At 47.9% G+C, this 19,771-nt stretch overlaps 1 protein-coding gene across 7 annotated transcripts in view; it reads left to right on the top strand.

The window, feature by feature from the left end:
• Positions 1-19,771, top strand: part of tasora (transcription activation suppressor a) — a 43,424-nt gene that overhangs the window by 21,826 nt on the left and 1,827 nt on the right. The window contains exons 1-30 of one of the 7 annotated variants that reach the window (XR_004609517.1): positions 930-1,331; positions 2,654-2,799; positions 3,024-3,116; positions 3,282-3,354; positions 3,558-3,649; positions 4,748-4,879; positions 5,451-5,581; positions 6,051-6,082; positions 6,190-6,295; positions 6,440-6,543; positions 6,737-6,840; positions 7,008-7,080; positions 7,301-7,375; positions 7,862-8,109; positions 8,261-8,533; positions 8,623-8,806; positions 9,180-9,308; positions 9,560-9,714; positions 10,070-10,307; positions 10,421-10,873; positions 11,171-12,558; positions 13,009-13,131; positions 13,527-13,686; positions 13,771-13,879; positions 14,007-14,185; positions 14,284-14,433; positions 14,817-15,531; positions 17,166-17,244; positions 18,667-19,294; positions 19,394-19,770. Coding sequence is in view for 5 of the 7 variants with exons in the window: in XM_034533498.1 (XP_034389389.1) it covers positions 1,085-1,331; positions 2,654-2,799; positions 3,024-3,116; positions 3,282-3,354; positions 3,558-3,649; positions 4,748-4,879; positions 5,451-5,581; positions 6,051-6,082; positions 6,190-6,295; positions 6,440-6,543; positions 6,737-6,840; positions 7,008-7,080; positions 7,301-7,375; positions 7,862-8,109; positions 8,261-8,533; positions 8,623-8,806; positions 9,180-9,308; positions 9,560-9,714; positions 10,070-10,307; positions 10,421-10,873; positions 11,171-12,558; positions 13,009-13,131; positions 13,527-13,686; positions 13,771-13,879; positions 14,007-14,185; positions 14,284-14,433; positions 14,817-15,531; positions 17,166-17,244; positions 18,667-19,218 (6,543 nt within the window). In the remaining 2 variants the exon portion in view is untranslated. Of the gene's footprint in view, positions 1-929; positions 1,332-1,629; positions 1,701-2,170; positions 2,217-2,653; positions 2,800-3,023; positions 3,117-3,281; positions 3,355-3,557; positions 3,650-4,747; positions 4,880-5,450; positions 5,582-6,050; positions 6,083-6,189; positions 6,296-6,439; positions 6,544-6,736; positions 6,841-7,007; positions 7,081-7,300; positions 7,376-7,861; positions 8,110-8,260; positions 8,534-8,622; positions 8,807-9,179; positions 9,309-9,559; positions 9,715-10,069; positions 10,308-10,420; positions 10,874-11,170; positions 12,559-13,008; positions 13,132-13,526; positions 13,687-13,770; positions 13,880-14,006; positions 14,186-14,283; positions 14,434-14,816; positions 15,532-17,165; positions 17,245-18,666; position 19,771 lie in introns of those variants that run through there. The other 6 variants (XR_004609516.1, XM_034533498.1, XM_034533497.1 and 3 more) reach the window with 6 other exon arrangements.

The following is a 19,771-nucleotide window of genomic DNA, read 5'->3' as shown; positions in this document are numbered from 1 at the left end:
ACCAGTTGTCACATTATTCCTCACCAGAACTATTGTAATAGCTTCACAACTATTTTTTTTTGTTGAGAGTTTTGACTTGCGAAAGTAATAGGAACAAACAAAGACTTTGACTGTGAATATTAAATAAATACAATGAAAATACATAAATCAATCAAATACATACAGCAGGGCTATCTCAAATTAACCCAAAGTTATCATGTAATGAAAACAACCTTAGAGTGTTGTTGTCTTTAACAAACTTAAGTCACTTACTTGAGTTTCAACTCATTCTTCCAATGATTCAAGCTGGGCTTGGTCTTAAAGGATCTGCATTTATGTCCAAAAAACTATATATATTATATATATCAGACTTTGTTGCTAATATGATGTTAAAAAATATATATATATCAGACTTTGTTCCTAATATGATGTTAACAAAAATAATATATATATATATATAAAAAATAATATATATATATATTTATACATATATACACACAGTATATATATTGTATCTTAATATATATGAATATATATTAATACCAGAATTTATATACATTCCATATATATCATATTATATACCAGAATATATATATATATATATCCTGGTATTAATATATATTAAGACAATATATATATATATATATATATAATTATTTTCTTTTTCTAAACCACTTCAATTCCAAACTTGTTAAGAACCTATTCTCTTCCAACTGTGTTAAGGTGAATGTCCTCTAATAGGAAGTTTAAATATGTCCGTTTGTACATTTATTGTCACAAAAGTAAATTCCTTCCATGAGGACATTTATTTCTCCACCATAACATAAAATATGCAGATCCTAGAATAGAAATCCTCCAAAAAATAAACCCATCGCCACTGAAGGTGCAGAATGTGTCCACGCGGTGGCGGTAGAGCGACATTTACAGCAACTTTCCGCTGCGGTTGAAAATCTGAGTGAAGAAGACCTTTGCTCCAGGAAGAGCATGGCGTGCGATCCTCGAAGCGTGTGCAGGTTCGACTCCTTGCGCTGCGGGGGGGGTGTGTGTGTGTGCTTCTGTAGCCGAGCAAACAGCGACACGCCGACGGGTTGAGAAAACAACGACAATGGACGTCAACCCGGCTCGGAGGGAGGCGGCTCGACCGCCGAGGAGGTTGTCGACCGCCGCGGATGTCGGAGGCGCAAACGTCATCCCGCAAGATGGCGAGGTGACCGAGGTGCACGCAGTCGTCCCGGACCGACCGGGCAAGAGGACGATGGAGGAGCGGAGGGACTCTGCTTCGCTCTACCGGAGATACATGCCCATGGAGCCGCTCAAGTTCCCCATCCCGAGGAAGCCCAGGGAGAAGAGAGGTGGGCTGCTCCCTTTTCTTTAAAAATGCGATTTATCACCAACAAAATCACAACACGGGAGACCAGAAGTTATAGTTATGTTTTTATATTTCTACTTTAATTACATTTACGTGTCCCCAACTCTTTGTTGTTGTTGTAATGTTTGCTAACGGTAACGGGTAAAAATAAACACCCTTTTTAATCAAACGCGCTCTACGTCGGACATGTTTTTCTTTTTTTTTTGTTGTGTTGTTGCCGTTGGCTTCCGACGCATGCGCAGAGCGTCAACGTCACACAAACTGCGACGTGTCTCGTGTGTAAACTGCGCGGTGGTCGTGTTTTTAATCACTAATGAACTAAAAAGGACAATGTGGTGCGTTAAAAAGAGACGTAAGCGACCAACGGTCAGGTCAGGGGCGCCGGGGCTAGCAGTTGGCCGGTGTTACGGCTTAACTGGCGACCGTGTTAACTGGAGACTTAACTAGTTGTGGTTGAGAATAGGAATATGACACTATGTGTAGGACATTCTGTATGAAGACTGCATTTTGCAAGGCCACACTGTAGATGAATATTAGTAGACAACAAGTTTACTACTACAACAACAACAACAACAACAAGTTAAAACAAACAAATCACTGGTCCTTTTTAAGAGAACCAGCTCTTGATACCCAGTGGTGTTCCAGCGGGTGTAGAAAAACAACCTTTGCTCCAAATTTCTTTTCTTTTAATGAGTGGATGTGCACGTCTGACCCCCACCTCTCTCAGGTGTTTGACACCACACCCCCCCCAACCACACACACACACACACACACACACACACACACACACACACACACACACCACCTCCACACCGAGGAAGGCAGCTGCTGCAGGTTCTTTTTGTCTCCTGAGAATTGAGCACAAAAGGCGAGCGCAGCCCCGTTATAATCGAGGCAGACTTAACAGCTTTTTTTTTTTTTTGTAGTTCTCCCCAGATGCCCGGACCGTCTGTTTTGGATGTGGGCGAGGCTCACCTGAAAGCTGCACAAAGAGTTGACATTATTTGGGACACATGCATTGGACATTTATATTGCACATAACATTTACAAATACAGAAATTAGACTACGCTTATTACCGTCACTGTTAATTAGAAAAGAGTCATGATTATGGCTGCCACTTTCAGGGGTCCACATGCTCTTGGCTATTGATATTGGATGCATGTTGTAGGTAGTCGGCTCTGGATTCAGACCTCTCTGTGTAGGTTAGCGAGTGAATCGCTGCTCCTACAGCAAAGCCACACAGTTCTACCTGTTGTGTTGTCCATCACGTAAACGCACACTGACGCCTGTGTGGTTTCTCTCAGCCCTGTTCCAGTACGTCTCCATCGAGTCCAGGGAGTACGAAGACATGATGACCGTCCTGAACTCCAGCTACATCGACACCGGCTCGGCGGGCTGCTTCACCTACTGCAAACCTCGGCTCGTCCACAGCGAACTGCTGGAGAAAGAGGTGGGCTGGCGGGACGCGGTGGAGGAACGTCGCCATTTTATGTCGGGCGCACGTTCAGTTGCTTCCTCATATGGGAGAGCAGAAATCCCATATATGGTCTTGTTCTACATTGAAACGCACAGGCACACGTCCTAGTGGAGATTTACTATCTCTGTGGCACAGACCGCTTTCTCTATAAACATATTATGTGTGTGTGTGTGTGTGTGTGTGTGTGTGTGTGTCAGTTTGTGGAGAAGAGGAAGGAGATGAAGGCAGATGGGAGGACAGACAAGGAGCTGGAGGAGAGCTACTGTTTCCTGTTGACTGATGCTGACAAGGTGAGTTTTAACAGCTGGTGTATACCAGAAGAAGAGGTCTTGGTTGGACGAGCATATCTAAGCATCAATTGTGCAGTACTTTTGTTGGTTTTTGCCATTCATCCTGTGCCGTAGGTATTTTGTACCAGCCGATCTCAATGACTTTGAATTGTTTGTCTGTTGTAGCTGCCCTTGCTCTGTGAGAAGGGGCTGCTGGTGGGTCAGAGCCGGAACACAGTGCTGGGAAACCCTGTTAAAGGTAGGAGGGTTACAGATCCAAGCTAAATAAAACACCACCTTCATATTTGTACCTTTTTTCCCATCTCTTTATTGTTCTTTGTGAGCCACCTTTCTGTTAGCAAACACAAAGAAATTTGCATTAGATGGAAAGAAAAAATCCCAGTGATCTTTATTTGTTCTTCTTCTTTGTGTGTGTGTGTGTGTGTGTGTGTGTGTTTCTAGGAGTGTATCTGTCCAGGTACTCTGACCTGATTCAGACCAGTCCCATAACGCCTGGCGTCTCGGGGGAGATCGTCATCTTCAAAGTGATGAAGGTAAATTAGCCGTTTTCCGATCGCATGTTCACGCCGCCGCTCTTCTCTCCCGCTCCCTGCTTTGTTGTCTACGTCGCTGTTATTTTGTTGCTACTGTTAACTACACAAGACTACACACAATAATGGGAAACACGCTCTGCTGCCAGTGCTGTTGAGACTAATAAGGCCGACGATGCCTCTAACAAACCGGACGCCGTTAAGCTGCATTCAAAACCGACAAACAAATCAGCCTGGAAGGAGAGCAGACGGGAGACAAGATGTCTACCAATGTCCCTCCTCTTCCCGGTATTCAACAGGTGAAAAGAATATTAAGCCGGTTTAAAATGGACTTTTAAAAAAAAACAAATGGTGCAGGATAGAGGATTAACGCTGCAGACTACTGCTATGTAATATGTAACCGCTCAGAGACACCCCCCCCGCCCCCCCTACTAAAAGCTGACGGGCTCAGCTGGTCATTATGAGTGTCTGACTACATTATGGAAATAACCCAACTCTAATCCAACGGGTTTCTTTAACTGTAGCTGGATCCGGTCTATTTGTTATCATGTCGAAATCATCTAAATATTCATTCATGGCATTTTAAATAATAATTTTCGAAAACATTTTCTTGTTCTCGAACACGACAAACTCCGACAACAAGTCACGCAATAACAAACGGAAAAGCGAAAGGCGAAAAGGAACTTCAGTGTCGGGTTTCTTTCCCAAGAACAAGCGCTCGGCCTGCCGGAGGCCAAAGCAAACACTCGTAGGGAGGCGTTGCCCCGGGCGACGACATTACAGCTGGCTCAGCAGCCGCCGCGCTGCTGCAGAGTCCTCGTTCAATACCGGACCAGCTTATTAAAAGAAAAAACATGAAAAGAGGGTTCCAGCTTGAAAAATACCAAAGTTACAGGTGGTACACGTGTCAACATTTCAGCAGCGCTTGGCCAGTAGATGGTTCTATGGAGGCAACGGAGAACAACTTTCAGAACCCGCTCACGTTCTCTCGTCTTTGTAGAGAATTAAAAGGACATTCGTCGTTGACGTGAACGTGTCTTTAGTTCTAATAAACCAACACCGGGAGTTTGAATCACTTTTTTTTTTTTTTTTCGGTTTCAGGGGAAAGTGAAGAGCATCTATGAAAACATGAAGAACCTTCTGGATCCAACGCCTCGCTTCGACAGCCACACCTCCAAGAACGCCAGCAAAGTCTCAGCGCTCACTTCCTACCGAGCCTTTGAACTCACACAGGTAAGGACACACACACACACACACACACACACACACACACACACACACACACTGGGACATTACATTGACTTTTCTGGAGCCTAACCCTGAGCCCTTTACCTAACCCAAACCCCACTTTCAGCAGATACCAAGTCAATTTAATGATTTATGCAAGGGGTGTACAATTGTCCCCATTTTCTCCCCCTCTCCCCCCCCTCAATGTGACTGTGTAGTCTAACCTTTGTCCCCACAAGACGGGTAAAACACGCTCGCACACACAGGAAACATTCATGGGGTCATTGGGGGTCAAGTCACAAACCAAAATTAGACATGAAACCTCCCATCAAGCACTGACTGGGCCACACATGTCATGTGACACACCTGGTGGTCAAGTAAAAATAAATATATAATAATATTTATTATTATTTTATTTTTATATATATATATATATATATATATATATATATATATATATATATATTGTTCAGTTAAAAATATTTCTCTGATTTTAATGAGTTTTCCTTTTTTTAAAATTTTTTTTTAAAGAAGTGTATCGGGCATTGAACGCTGTTGCTCTGTTGTTTTATTTCAGCAATATTTCTACGAGTACTTGTTCGACGAGCTGCGGCAGCGGCCTCGCCAGGTGTGCCCGTACGCCGTCGTCTCATTCCAGTTTAAAGGGAAAGATTCTCCACTTCCCAGCAAACCTCTGGCTCCCATCAGGTATGGACAACTGGTTCAAGTCTTTCTGCAGACGCGTCAACAGATGCTTCATTTTCCACGTGAAAAGATCTCAAAAGTCTTATCGAGTGTTTTTAAAATAAGAATTTATAATACAAATTCCCCATACAAGAAGTTTTGCATTCATTTTTTTTACTGCATAATCCGTGAACCAATAATGTAACTGGAGAAAAATGGCACATTTCGTTTTAAATAAATCCGTTACCTGAAAACGGGGATTGCATTTACGGCTTACACTCGTTTTGTTATTGTGTTTATACTTTACGTCTTTTAATATAATGCAACCAAACTGCATTGTATTTCTGCTTGCTTAATAACGATAAAGTTGATCATTATTATTTGTAAAAACAGTAATTTAAGTGACAATTTGTTGGGCTTTTAAATCCACCCTGATCCCTGCATGAACACCTGAGTTGATGTTGCTCTCTGTTTGCTGTGTTTTGACGGACAGGTCCAACAGCCAGTCATCGGAGGGGAGTAAAGGTGAGTCCCCGTTTCTCCTCTATTCACACCGCACCGCGTACCTGAGACGGTCCACACATATAGTCCTTAAGGTCTCGCTCTCTCTCTCTCTCTCTCTCTCCCTCCAGAGCGTGCTCAGTTCACAGTGTGGACCGGAGATTTGGTGAAAGGTGACCAGGTTCTCTTCCAGATCTCCCTTCGCTCCTTCTCTCCTCCCCTCCTGCCCCACAGACTGTGAGTACTGACCTCTCTCTCTCTCTCCTTTCTCTTTAAATCTATGGTGTGCCCTTTGGCTACATCACCACGGGTAAAACGAGTGTATCCTCACCTTTTTCTAAAGCGATCGGCTCTGTGTGTGTCTCTGCGTGTCTCCTTCAGACCGGAGAAGTTGGAAATCGGCTGGTTGATGAGGCTCGACCAGGTGACCACGCTCCTGCCCTCCGACCTCCTCTGCTATGACCTGTACAGCAGCAGCCACGAAGGTGACGCCCCCAATAGCCCTCAGAGTCGATGGTGCATTACACAAAGACTGAGTTACACACGGACCTTCTTTAGTCTCGACACCCAATTTAGTTCCTGGAACTGCTTTCACACCTTCAACAGGAAGCCAAGCCAACTTCCTTTGTTGGGTCTGTTGTCTAACAATATTTCTTTTGTGTGTGTGTGTGTGTGTAGTTGTGAAGAGCGGCCATTGTTGCAGCCTTCTGGAGGTGACTGACAAAAGTCGGTCTGCGACCAGCGTGACGAGCCTCCTCCAGGAGCTGGAGATGAAGAGAGTGGTGGGTCGGGCTCACTTTGAGCCTTTTATTTTGACATTATTAATTGAGAAGTAGTAACGTTTGTTAATAAGTACGTGATAAAAAAAACAACGACAAAGGAGAAGCCGACCAGAAAGATGGGAAATGAGAGGGTGTGTTTGAAGGACAGTCGTCTCTCCTCTCTTCAGGTTCTGGTGACTCCGCTGTCAGACCGAGGCTTTCTCCTCCTGATGTCCAGTGTTCAGATGGCCACGCCCTCCGGTAGGACACGGGGCAGATGGGTTAAATAGGTAGAGGAGGATCATGTTGGGCAAGCCTTGTGGTTACTTAAAAAAATATGGCTTATTAACCTCCGATGCCTTTTTGACCTTCTCCACATGTACCACGAGAACTTGCCAGTGTTCTGTTTTGTAGATGTAGGTGTGAAGCGTGGAAGAATACTCCAGCATACGACCAATAATAATGAATTATGTGTCTTCAGAGAGAGGAGAGAGCTGGAAGAGATGCCTTCAGGCCTTGTTCGTCTTCCCACAGTCCAGAGATCTGGCCAAATCCAGTGAGTACTGTTTACACATCTTTTATCATCTCATACGGACGGATCGTAGTTTTGATCAGCTTTTATTTCAGCCGATACGGATCCATCAAGATTATGGATCTATAAAGTCCAAATAAACTAATTGAAAACAAAAGAATGAGCTGAAGGAGGCTTAAAGGTCTGTTACTCCGTGCAACAGCTTCATTATGAATTATTATCATTGTGAATCTACTACACACAGTCAGTTGACTCGCTGCTGATCAATAAACGCAGCTTTAATAAACACAAAGGAATAATAGGGTTGGGATGGGCTCGACACACACACACACACACACACACACACACACACACACACATGTTGGGCAGGTGTTTTAGCGCCGCACGTTACGTACTGGAAAGTGAAAATAGATTATTTTTATTTATTATATAATCTTTTTGGCCATTCATCATCTTAAACCGTGAATTCAAACTTTTGATCAAATGTTGTCTCATTTCTTCCCCCGGCAGCGTTGCGGTGCGCCTCCTCGACCCGTGACTCCTCCTCGACCCGTGACTCCTCCTCGACCCGTGACTCCTCCTCGACCCGCGGCGCCTCCTCGACCCGTGGCGCCTCCTCGGTGATGCCGCGGCTGAGCCAGTTCATCCCGGCGCTGCACCACGCTCTGGTCAAGGCCCGCGCCAACCCGCCTCCCGAGCTGTCTGCCGGCGTGGAGCACCAGGCGCGGGAATACCTCATCGGCCTGAACGAAGGCACGGTACGACCCATTGTTTTCTTAAATAGATCTCTATTGTCGGGCTGGGCGCATACATTTGGAGGTTATTTGGTTCATACGTGTACCATGTTTCTATCTTGTAATCGCTCCTCACAACAGATGAAAGCACACATTCCCCGTCTTTCCTCTCCAGGTCCGGCAGTACCCGATGGGCGAGTACGAATCCAAACTGGATGAGCCGGGGAAGCTGTTCCCGACCCCCAAACACCACCGGGTGAACATGGACGGCTACCTGCGCTCCTGCCTGTACAGCCCGGCCCTCTACCTGCTGTCAGTGGCCCGGGCCCGGCAGATGGTGGAGGCCAACTGCCCCGAGGAGCCGCAGGACGCCAACCTCGGGAAGAGGTGTGGCGCCCAGAGGGAGGCGTCCAGCACCGCCAGAGACGAACCGAGCAAACGGGAAAATGTAAAAGAATCTGACACGAAGTCCAAAACATAACGGCGGGATGTAGTGTTCACTCGTGTTGAACTCCAAGGTGCTTTTCCTTGTCTCAGATGCAGCAGCTGATAGACCTGGTGATGAGCTGTAAGAGGAACGCAGAGAACGAGGTGAGGAGGGAGGAAGGAGGAGGGGTGAAGGCGCCGGGGAGGAAAAGGAAACTGGAGCAGGTGACGGCAGAGAGGACGCTGAAGTTCCTGAAGGCATCACGGGAACCCAGAAGACACGGCAAGATTCCCGGTGAGGAGGCGGCGCGCTTCTTTTGAATTCTTTCACTGCATTTTCAGAGACACTTAGAGATTCAACTACTTTAGTACTGTTTTTGGGATGTTTGTGGGTCGACCCCTGGCTGCTTGAAGTCCCCTTCTATGTTATCTACTGAAGTCGGCAATGAGCTTGCTACCCTCAACAGAGGAGTTCGAGTATCCTTTGAATTCTTCCTTGAAGGAAGGAAAAGTTCAAATATTTTGTGCCTCGAGGGTCCGAGAGACTTAATTTCTTAATCTGCTCATTTCCATGAAGGATCAAGCTTATCGCCGCAAACCTTCAGTGTGGTTATGATTGATGGGTGATGTGTTGCTCACGGACATGTTCTTCCTCTCTGCCTTCCTAGTTGAGGGGATCCAGGTCCCGTCCTCTCCTGGCTCTCTTGCGTCTCTGATTGGCTCGGTGGGTTTGAAGGACGTCGAGCTGAGGGAAGATGGATCTGAGCTAGCCGCTAAGCTTCTCAGCCTGCTAACAGGTGACTAAATACTGGAACCTTCTGCGTGACCACTTAACGGCTAAACCACAATGCACCGCCCCCCCTCTGAGACCTACACGATGAAAAGATCAAGAATAAAATAATTAAGCCATTGCCTAGCTAAAATATGTGGCTGGATAGTTGTGCTATGCATGAGGTTCAGAGCCTTTTCTCTAGTTACAGTTTGTTTTTTTAAACTCTCGATGCGAAACTGCTCGTTGAAAAATGAACGCCTCCCTCTCCGCCAACAGACCTCAGCCAGGCGGCAAGAGGGACGACCAATCGGAGCCTCTGTGAAGTGCGAGAGGAGAGGCCGAGGGAATCCTCTCCGTTCGATAGGTTGGCCACCAGGCTGGGTCTGCCCACCAACTGTGACATCGACCTGAGGAAGCAGGAGGAGCTGGAGGTAGCTGGGAACCTTTCTTAGTGGAGCGCATCCGTTCCATTTGGCGTGAAATGTAGATCTCACTTTGTTAATTACTGCGTCTGTCTAGTTTTTCTGGTTCGAGGGCGAGGCTTTGAAGCCGCGACGCCGTCCTCCATCTTGAGGCTCTGCAACTCCTTCAAATAATCTGAACTTTTTAGACCTAATGTGTGTACATGACTGGGCTATAGAGGCCGATTACAAGGCTGTAACATTTTAAAAATCTTATTCTTACCCTCTGTTTAGCGATACAAAATGTCATTCTTGAATAGAAATATTGAGGTTTTGTGAGGTCGACACTGAGGTTATTAAAGTGTGTGTGATCCGGTGTGTCTAGGAGCAGACGGCGGGCAGCGTCAGTAGCTTGGAGGGATTCAGTCCCGGCTCCCACAGCGGGGAGATGAATCACCACGGAGCGGCAGGTAGAGGAGGAGGAGGAGGAGGAGGAGGACTCGAAAGGAGAGCAGGAGGATATGAAAGGGAAGAGGGAGACATCCAGTGGGAGATCCCGTGGATCCTCATCCCTATTACAGGTCTATCTGCCTGCCTGCACACTCAGGATGAACATCAAATAGGTGTGATTAGTGTTTATGTATATTTTAAAACAATAAATCGCCAAGCAAACCATTCTCACGGATTCAGTTAACACGTTTACGAACATCAACTCCGATTCAACTCTTGTCTGCAGGTGTGTGTTCCCAGAGGTACACCCAGAGAGACAGAAACATCCCTCAGGACCCTCGCTTCCAGCACCTCGCCATGGCACCGAGCAGCGCCACGGCAGCCAAACCCCCCAGGATGAGCCCCGCCCCGTCTCCTCCTTGCTCCCCGCTCCCGTGCCCCTCCCAATGCCCTTCGCCCGACCCCAGCCCTCCCCCGTCACCCTCCCAATGCCCGTCGCCGGAGCCCAGTCCGCCCCCTTCCCCGTCTCAATGCCCGTCCCCGGAGCCCAGCCCCGCCCCCTCTCCCTCCCACTGCCCGTCTCCGCTGCCCGCCCCGCCCCGTTTTCCTCCCCTGTGCCCGGTCGCGCCACTCGGCCGCCCCCTCTTCCCCCCGGGGTGCCGGTCGGCGGAGCCTAATGAGCTCACCTCGTTCGACAAGCGCCACAGTGGTGCTCACGAGGAGCAGGTAGCCCCCACAGGTAACCTCCCCCTCTCTGGGTCTTCTCGTCGCATCTGTTCAAGTTTTAAACTGTAATGCCTTCGACGGCCATGCCGTGGATATTGGCCAGTTATGAATTAGATCATTTAAAAATGAGTATTTTCTGATGCCTGGTTTTAAGAAAGTAGAGGTAGAGCTAATGTTGATGCTGATGATGTTACAGCCACTATGTGCGTTCATATTTGCTTGTTATATAAGTTAAGCTCCTATGTGTTAAGCACCTTTTGCACTTCACTATGAATAATGCCAGCACTCAGGACTTTGTGTTGTTCTATAGTTTCTCTACTCAGGGTGAATCTGCGTATTCCGCCGAAAGACATGGAAGAGAAACCTCAGGGGAAAGAAAAGAAGAACGAAACACCATTTGCTTGTGCATCCGTCCAGCCGTCTGTCCCTCCGGCTCCAGAGAGGAGGTTGAGCCCCTCACCGCCACCACCGCCCACTGAGGGAGAGAAGGAAGATGCAGCGACGGAAACGGGGGAGTTGAGGGAGGTACAGGCAGACATTTTGGTGCAGGAAACAGAAACTCAGCCAGTTCAGAGAGTGCAAAACCGAGGGGAGGAGGAGGAGGAGGAGGAGGAGGAGAAAGTGGAAATGACGCATGTGGTAGCTAGAGATGGGCAGCAAAAGGCAGAAGAGAAGGAACCGGTAGGTGGTTCTTTGTTCTCTCCGTCTATCTTCCTGCCTCCTTCTCGCCTCGACAACGTTGTGGACAAACACCTGAGCAACTTCTCCTCGGAGATGCAGCTCCTCCTGCAGGAGCAGAGCGTCCACTACAACTTCCCGCAGTCCCCGCACTCCACCTCCAACAAGGAAACGTCTCCACAGGCAATCCCTCGCACTCCAATGTCTCAGTTTTCCCAGTACGTCACTTTCTACAACCCCTGCCCCCCGGTCCAGGACTACGTCAGCTCTCTGCAGTACGGCATCGACAGCATGCTGACGGAGTTCGACGACAGCTGGCCGAGCCACAAGCCCGGCGCCGGTCGGGCCGACGTGGATTCCGCGCTGGCGAGCAGCGTCAGCGATTTTGTGTCCAGCATCAGAGCGGGTAATGTGGAACCATGCAGGGGGGACGACGGGCTCTGTGGCGAACAGGCGGCTGCTGGTGTAGGGCGGCAGCCGCATGCAATCACCAAACAGGTTCCTGATGCTACGAACACCGCGTGTTCGTCTGTCTCTACCTCCAAGTCGGGTTCTGTCTACAAACCCACCAACACTTCCGTCCTCGTACCTCCTCTGAACAAGTCCCCACAGCAAAGTCACGCTTCAGAGACCAGCAGAGCTGTCACTCGTAACAACAAGACACAAGACGGCAGCTCATCCAGGACTGTGCGCGGTACCGCTGGTGTGGACGGTGGGAGTGGCCTCGCGGGCACACACAGTAAGGAGACACTTCCGAGGTTCACCGGAGTCTCTACGCCCTCCACAGAACCGTCCCACCACCGTGAGCGGGTCTCCAGTTCGGCCTCTGAGTCCGTCCCCGTGTCCGCCGCCGCCGCGTGCCCCGCCCCTCCGGGCGCCGCCCTGAGCTCCCTGATCAGCCAGCTGCATCCAGAAGTGTTCAACAACCTGGTGGAGATTTTCAAAGACGTCAAGAGGAGCTCCACGCAGTTCTACTTCCACGGCAACGAGGCAGGGGACCAGGTCCACAAAGACGTCAAGGTAACGCCGTTAGGATGTGTGGAAACGGACCAGCACTGACGCTAAATACACACACACACACACCTACGTTGATGTTTTAGTTTCAGTCGGCTTCTATGAAAGGGAAAGATCGACGACTTGATCAAAACAAGTTAGAAAGGTAATTAATGTAATATAAATAGCCTAAATAAATGTGATAATAAACAGATGAACACAGACATCAGTAGAGCTAAGTATCCTTACTTGATGCTCAGCCTTTAATGTATCCACCAAAATAACCTCCAGTCAAACAACGCCTTTATTTGATCCTTTTTGCACCCAAATCTAAACTATCTAACTTTTTATGGTTTTGCTCGCAGCCAATCGGTGATTTAATGCAACGTCAGATTGTCTCCTTTACCGCAGCAGTTCCAACCCGAGTTGTGACACCAGCCCTCGGTGATGTAGTATCATTATGTCTTTGTGTTGTAGGAATACCTGTTGAAGCAGGGCAACACGGAGCAGAGTCCCGGGGTCTTCCTGAACCAAGACAACTCTGCAGACAGGCTGCTGGTCATCATTAAGAACAAAGACATAGCTGGACACATTCACAAGGTGCCTCTAAATACGCACAAAGGGTTTCATTTGGTCTCGTTTGTCAACATTCAGGTGCTCCAGCTCTGAAGCATACTGACAAAGATAGACAAGAATGTGTTAATAGATCATAAATCAATGCTGAGGAGCCAGCCCAGGTACTACATGATTATATTGAATATCATATGATACCTGCAACAATTAGAAGTGCAGTATTTTTTTTCCATTGCATTAGTTGGGATTGATCTGTCGTTTGGGAAGTAGATCTCACAGGAGGGTGGAGACGAGGCCACATGAGGGTCTTGAGCCCCTCTGGGACTCTAACCATCAACCAGAGCTACCGACTGTTTTCCTGCCTAACGGATCTGCTGGCTGACTAACAGGAGGTGCTGTTGATGTGTTTGTGTGCACGTCAGATCCCAAGTCTGGTGTCTCTGAAGCAGCATGCTTCTGTGGCGTTTGTGGGAGTCGATACTCTGGACGACATCAGGAACAACAGCTGCAACAAGCTTTTTGTCTCTGGCGGCTGCATCGTTTCGGACGACTTCGTCCTCAAACCAGACTCCATCACTTGCGGTAAATCAGGAGACAAATCACTGATAGTAAACGTGTTTGTGTCGACTTAACTGATGTGTTGATTGGTGGCCTGTTGTTCTGCAGATCGACTGGCTTCACTGCTGAGGCTCCTGGAGCAGCACAGCTCTCTAGAAAGCGTCTGGAGGTGGAAGGTTCACTGGCAAACCCACAAGAAATTAAAAGAGAACGCCAGGTACTGAGGCTGTGTCTGCACTGTATGATTACTTTTACTTCAGGAGCACAGTTGGCATACTCTGTACCACATCCAGCAGGTTGCAGACAGTCTTTTGATGCGTGTTGTACGTTTGTCTGGTCGTCAGGTTCAGTAGAGATGCAGTCAACCTACTGGACGTACTCACGGCCTATCAGAAGCGGCACATTGTTGAGTTCCTCCCGTATCATCACTGCGACACGATGGACAATCAATCCCCTCCCCTGGACTGTCTGCTGGAGCTCCAGGCCCTATACACACAGTACCGACACACAGTCTTCCTGACAGGTATGTGTAGTCACCTGAAATTTGAAGAAGACCCAATTCACCACCTCTTTGTAGCAGTGATGTTACCTCCTCGTCTTTTTTTTTTTTTTTTTTCTCAGAACATAATTTTGAGATGTACCCTGCCTACTCCAGAAGTGGCATCATGGTGGCCAGTGTTGACAAACTTCTGCACAACTTCAGCAGACTAGTCGGTTACCATGACATCAGGCACAGGCAGCCAATCATAGACGACATGCTGTCTCCCAAAGGTCAGTATGTGAAGTCTGCCAAACATTTCATTTAAATTAGAAAATTAAGAAATATCCTCTTCCAATGGATAGCGTGGCGTGTGTTAGACTTGCTGAGTTTTAATTACCATGTTCATTTAGTGAATTATGGTCCCATTTAGAGTAAATAGGAGAAAGGGTATGCTTTAGGACTGACAGTTGATTGACAGGTCGAAGTGACAGCGTCAAAGTGCATCGATTTGCGTGAGACGTTCGAGAAAGAAACGCGTGTGACGGGGTGAGTCTAGATCCTCCTGCAGCTCTCTACTCGCATTGTTTCGCCTCCTCCTTGCGTTCTACTTGTTCTGTTCAGTGCTCTCTGTCCTCAGGACTCGTAGTGACACTCTCTCTTTCCATCTTCCCAGAACACATTCGCCCCCTCTCCTCCTGCGACCAATCCCAGCCTTTTCTCCTGCAGGCCGGCTCCGCCCTCCCCACTCTCCCTTATCCGTCCGACCAGCTGGTCCCGGACGCCTCTTATAAGGAAGTCGTGACGCACCATTCGGACACAGACTTTGAGGTCCTCCGACTCGCCATCTCACAGCTGCGGGCCGAGCGCCAGGCGCAGCAGCATCAGCAGTTGAACTCTCAGGCGGAGTTGTACATCAACTCCCTGACGAACCGCTCCCCCGCCGCCGGCCGTACCGGTAGCGGTCACAACGAACCTGGCGGTTCCACCGAGTCGGTGAAGGTCACTCACGACCGGAAAGCAGTGGCGGTCACTCTGGAGATGATTCACTCGGCATTGCAGGTGGAGGAGGAGGGGCGGCAGTACGGAGCGGAGACGGTGGGACAAAAACGCGGGGGAAGTCAAGAAGGTGGAGAAGAGGCTGGAGACCCCAGAGATGGTACTTCATTAAGACTGGGAAGGAATGGGGATCCCGGTAATGGTAAGACGTCTACTTCCTCGTCCAATCAGAGCAATGCTTCAGTGACAGGACCGGCCACACAGACGGGCTCGACAAGTGACGGGAGAGAGAAAGCAAATCAACAGGGAGAACCTGTATTTCCCAAAGCAGCTCAACACGCAGCAGCCTCCTACAGTACCACAGAGTGTCCTGTAGAGGGCCACAGATTGAGGTTAGTTAAAGATTACTGCCGTCCGTCTACAGTTCGGTTTGATTTGTGATGGAATCTGTAACTTTTTAATTGGTTCTCTGTCATCCTGAAACATCTTTTATGATGCTTCATGTGGGCACTTTACACACCTCCTCAGTCCTTGAGGAGAAGGAGAAGAAGAAGAGGAGGACAAATGGTTCTGTCCTCACATCAAAATCAATAAGGCACATGATGGGCTGATCTTTGTTCAACAGGTGCAATAGGAAGCAGCCTTTTTTTAAAAAATTTTTTTACATGTGTTGGAATGTGAGTGTGACGCCAATTAGTTCACTTCCATTGATGTGGGAGACGCCTCTTTCCACATTCCGGTCATTCCCAAACAAAGAGCGTTCCTGCGTTTCCCTTCAACACAATACCAGTACACAAGCTGCCATGCGGTTATTCTCTGGCTTCGCACGTTCTCCAAAGTATGGAAACAGCTTTAGACCCATTATGCAGGAGAGGGATCAGGGTTTTGTCGTATTTAGACCACCCGATCCGTATTGCCCCCCTGCACTCCACATGGTGGAAGTCATCCAGCACATACAAACACTGGGTTTGTCCATGAGCTGGCAACTCGGTCAGCATTAGAGCAAAGCTGGACGTGCTGAAGCGCCTGCTAGGTACGATGTTTACAAGCCATGCGGTGGTCCCGCTGATACTCCTCCTTGTGAGGTGGTTCAGCTACTATTGCCTCTCAATGCAGTTCGGCACCAAAGGCAAATGATCACGTCCTTCCTGACTGCAGATCTACAGCGTACTGTAGAAACCTGTGTCCTGTCATTACGAAAGAGTGACGACATGCACACCTTGACGTACGCAGATACCTTCCTCCCTGGATGGGCTGGAATGAGCCATAGTGGGAGGGGGGAAGGTCTCAAGCTGTCCATGTTGCTTAAAGTGTTGACATGTTGAGCAACGACATGGCGCTGCTAAAAGAGCTAGAATCCCTCTCCTGTGGTCTCTCAAGAAAAGAAGAAGAAGAAAGAAAAGAAATGTACACTTTTATTGATCCCTGTGGGGAAATTCATATCTGCATTGGACCCATCCGTAGTCATTAAGGAGCAATGGGCTGGAGTGAAGCGCCCGGGGAGCAACTGGGGGTTCAGTGTCTTGCTCAAGGACACTTCGACATGCAGCTATGGGGAGAGCGGGGATCGAACTGGGTACCTTGTGGTTACGGGACGACCACCCTCCCCATGAGCTACAGCCGACCCCTAAAAAAAGAGCCTGCTTTCCATCAAAGCAGTGTTCACCGGGGTTACAGAACCACACACTGGACTTAATGTCTTGAGGGGGTCCATCCCACAACAAATGGGAACTGAATCACACACATGTTCAGCTGTTTGGGATGTGGATGCATTCTCTCAACGACTCTTCCCCGGATTCCTCTCTTACGTAATTCACCCGATGTCACTAATTCCTCCCCTCTTCAGGACGAGAGTCTAAAGATCGTTATTTCGGTCCAGAATAATTGTCTGGAGTTTTTTTTTTCTTTTCTCTCTCCTCCACCTCACCAAAATGAAGCAGAAGAAGAGTTTTACCGACTCTGCCAATGTTTGCGTTGTCTCGGTAAGTCATACGCTGCTGAACCTTTCCTTGTTTTCTTCCTGTAGAGACACTCTGTCGGGTCAAGAGCAGCCCATAAGAGGAGAGGGAGCTCCACCTGGCAACAGCACTGCCAGTGGCACCAAGGTAACAGGAAGTATAACCAATGTAACAGCAGCTGTTAGACGGTTCTGATGGACTCCGAAATCTAACGCTGATGTCAATCTGGGCACTGCTTGGGAGCCACGGTCCAATGAAGCTCTGTTCTTTTTGGTTTGGTACTATTTTATCATACACAAGCAGTGCTCATATTGACACTCAAACTGATTTTGGAGTTTATTTGAGATGATTAACATGTATACCAACTAGGCAACTGGGAAATCCAGCGTCTGGAAAGTTTCAAACCTTCCTACCATATTGGGTATGTTGGCAAATTGCTATCTTACCATTGAAGATGGAGTAGCTTTGTCTGTAAGAGAAAAGGGTGGAGAACCTCCAGGCAGAATGCGGTCAGTGGCAAGGTCATAAAATGATGGGGGAAATCCCCGTTGGGGAATACAGACACAACCTAGCAGTCCAGCTCCTTCGACGGATTCACTATCCTAATTTCCAGGATCTAACCAGTACACGTTCAATAGGGAGCCCCTACATCACAACCAACATCACAGAATCCACCGTAAGCATGTTTAACCCCTCTATCGAGAGAGGAATAGGCTACTCCTTACTCTTAGACCCTGGATGACCAGGAAAGAACCCCATGAGCGGGAAGTTACCCACGATTTGTAGTCTGGCGCTCACCAGAAACACCACCGCCCTAAGGGAAACCCCCAGAGAGCACAGGCTATAGAGAATGAGACGAAAGTCTCTCTTCAAGCTATCCAACCCCTGGTGGGAGACTGATTCTGTTTAAGGTGTCCATGTAGGCTTTCTCTCTTGCAGAAAAGCGCTGGCTACAACATTCTGAATATTGAATGTTGTAACTGTATACTCATTCATCATTGTGAAATGAATTGCAAAAAAACACCCTGGTTGTTAGAAAGAAATGCAATGGAAGGACCCTCAGCCATTCTAGGTTTTCCAATAGGTGTTTCATCGTGCTGGGATTTCCATGCAATGGGGTGTGATCCAGCAGTGTGGTTAGCAGGGCTCTGATTGATGTAATGGATGTCTCTCGGGGTGGACTCTCTTTCCCAACAAAAAACAAACAATCCCCCAAAGGAAAAGTTCTCTTTAGGTTGCAGTCCCTCATTTTTTTCATCCTACCCAATCATTTCCTGACTTCAAGCAGGATATGGGAGCAGAGAATAGCCAAAGACCAAGAACATAAGATCTACACAAGAGGTGAAGGTGAAGGAAAAAAAACTCTGCAACCCCCAAGGGTTTCTTCCAAAGGCCCCAACTGCTGGGGCCTTGCATCAGGGGATTTAAGGATACTAAGATAAACCCTGGAGTGATACCTTGGCCAAATGCCAAGTTTCATGGTTACATCACTCGGATGCATAGTGGCTTTTAAAACGGTATAAAAGGGGGATTGTTTTACACAGATCTAATGTCCTGCCTTACCCATAGACCTTCACAGGAGGGGGAGGTGGTCTATCACCTGTTCCTGGGCAGAAGTGGACTTTCCCCAACTCCGTTCCACAAACCCAACCGGCACTGACGGGAAACCAGGGGGACGAAGGCACCCTGGAAAAAGAGATGACGCAAGGCCCGTCCGGCAGCTGTGAACCACGCCTGCAGCTGTACAACCACAAGGGGGACAAATTCAGCTCTACTTATCTTTCGAATCCCAATGGCTGGAAGGCTATCGCCTATGCCAGACCAGGATGGACACCGGACCACCTGCCATATCTCAAGCCTGGCAACCACTATTTGGAATTCAAGGCCAACAGTACGGTTGTCTTTATTGGCATGGCTCCGGCAAATGGAAGAGGTCCGAAGAAGGTGGCCTGTGGAGTCACCTGTTACAACCACAAAAAAGGCCCATGGTGCGAGGTCCAGTCCCACGATGGGTCCAGGATCTGTATCCTCGGGGTGCCTCTACCAATCATCTGGACTCCTCAGATGGAGGAGGGACTACCGGGGCCGAATGCAAGAAAAGAGCCAGAGCTCCCTGATTGAGCCAGGAAAGGAAACCACCGACACCCCAGAGACTGACGAGTTCTGCTCAAAGATGTGGAAACTGGACTCTGCTTATGTAAATGCAGTTTTTAAACAATGCATCCTATAAAATGCCTTGTTTTTTCTTCCAGTATTTTAACCATATATAAAATAAAACAGCCTGCCATTTCAGCAGGTGTGGAAACTCCCTCGGCTCCACTGTTTGAAAAGAGAAGTAACACAGAGAAGAAAAGAAGGACACGGACGCCGGTCTCTGAGGGACTGATCCAGCACCAACAATCAACAGAAGCCATATTGCTTTTTACTATGTATCTTTTATATTTTTGTACGTGCTTTTTATTTGGTAATTAAAACTAAATGGATCACCTGGTCTGTTGAAAGACAAAAGACTTGTCTACTTTTATCTCTAACGTTCTCTCATCCAAGGCCCCTTTGTAGTCCCCAGTTCTCTCAAATTAAATTAGATATATGCTAATCTTTGCTCCTCGAGAAACGGAGACCCTGACCCATCAGAAACCGGCTAACACAACCCAAATCCTGCTCTGCCCCGTCC

This window comes from Cyclopterus lumpus, chromosome 5, assembly GCF_009769545.1.
Source record: "Cyclopterus lumpus isolate fCycLum1 chromosome 5, fCycLum1.pri, whole genome shotgun sequence".
Taxonomy (NCBI): Eukaryota; Metazoa; Chordata; class Actinopteri; order Perciformes; family Cyclopteridae; genus Cyclopterus; species Cyclopterus lumpus.
The sequence above is the reverse complement of the archived record's forward strand: the minus strand, read 5'-3'. Positions and strand labels throughout refer to the sequence as shown.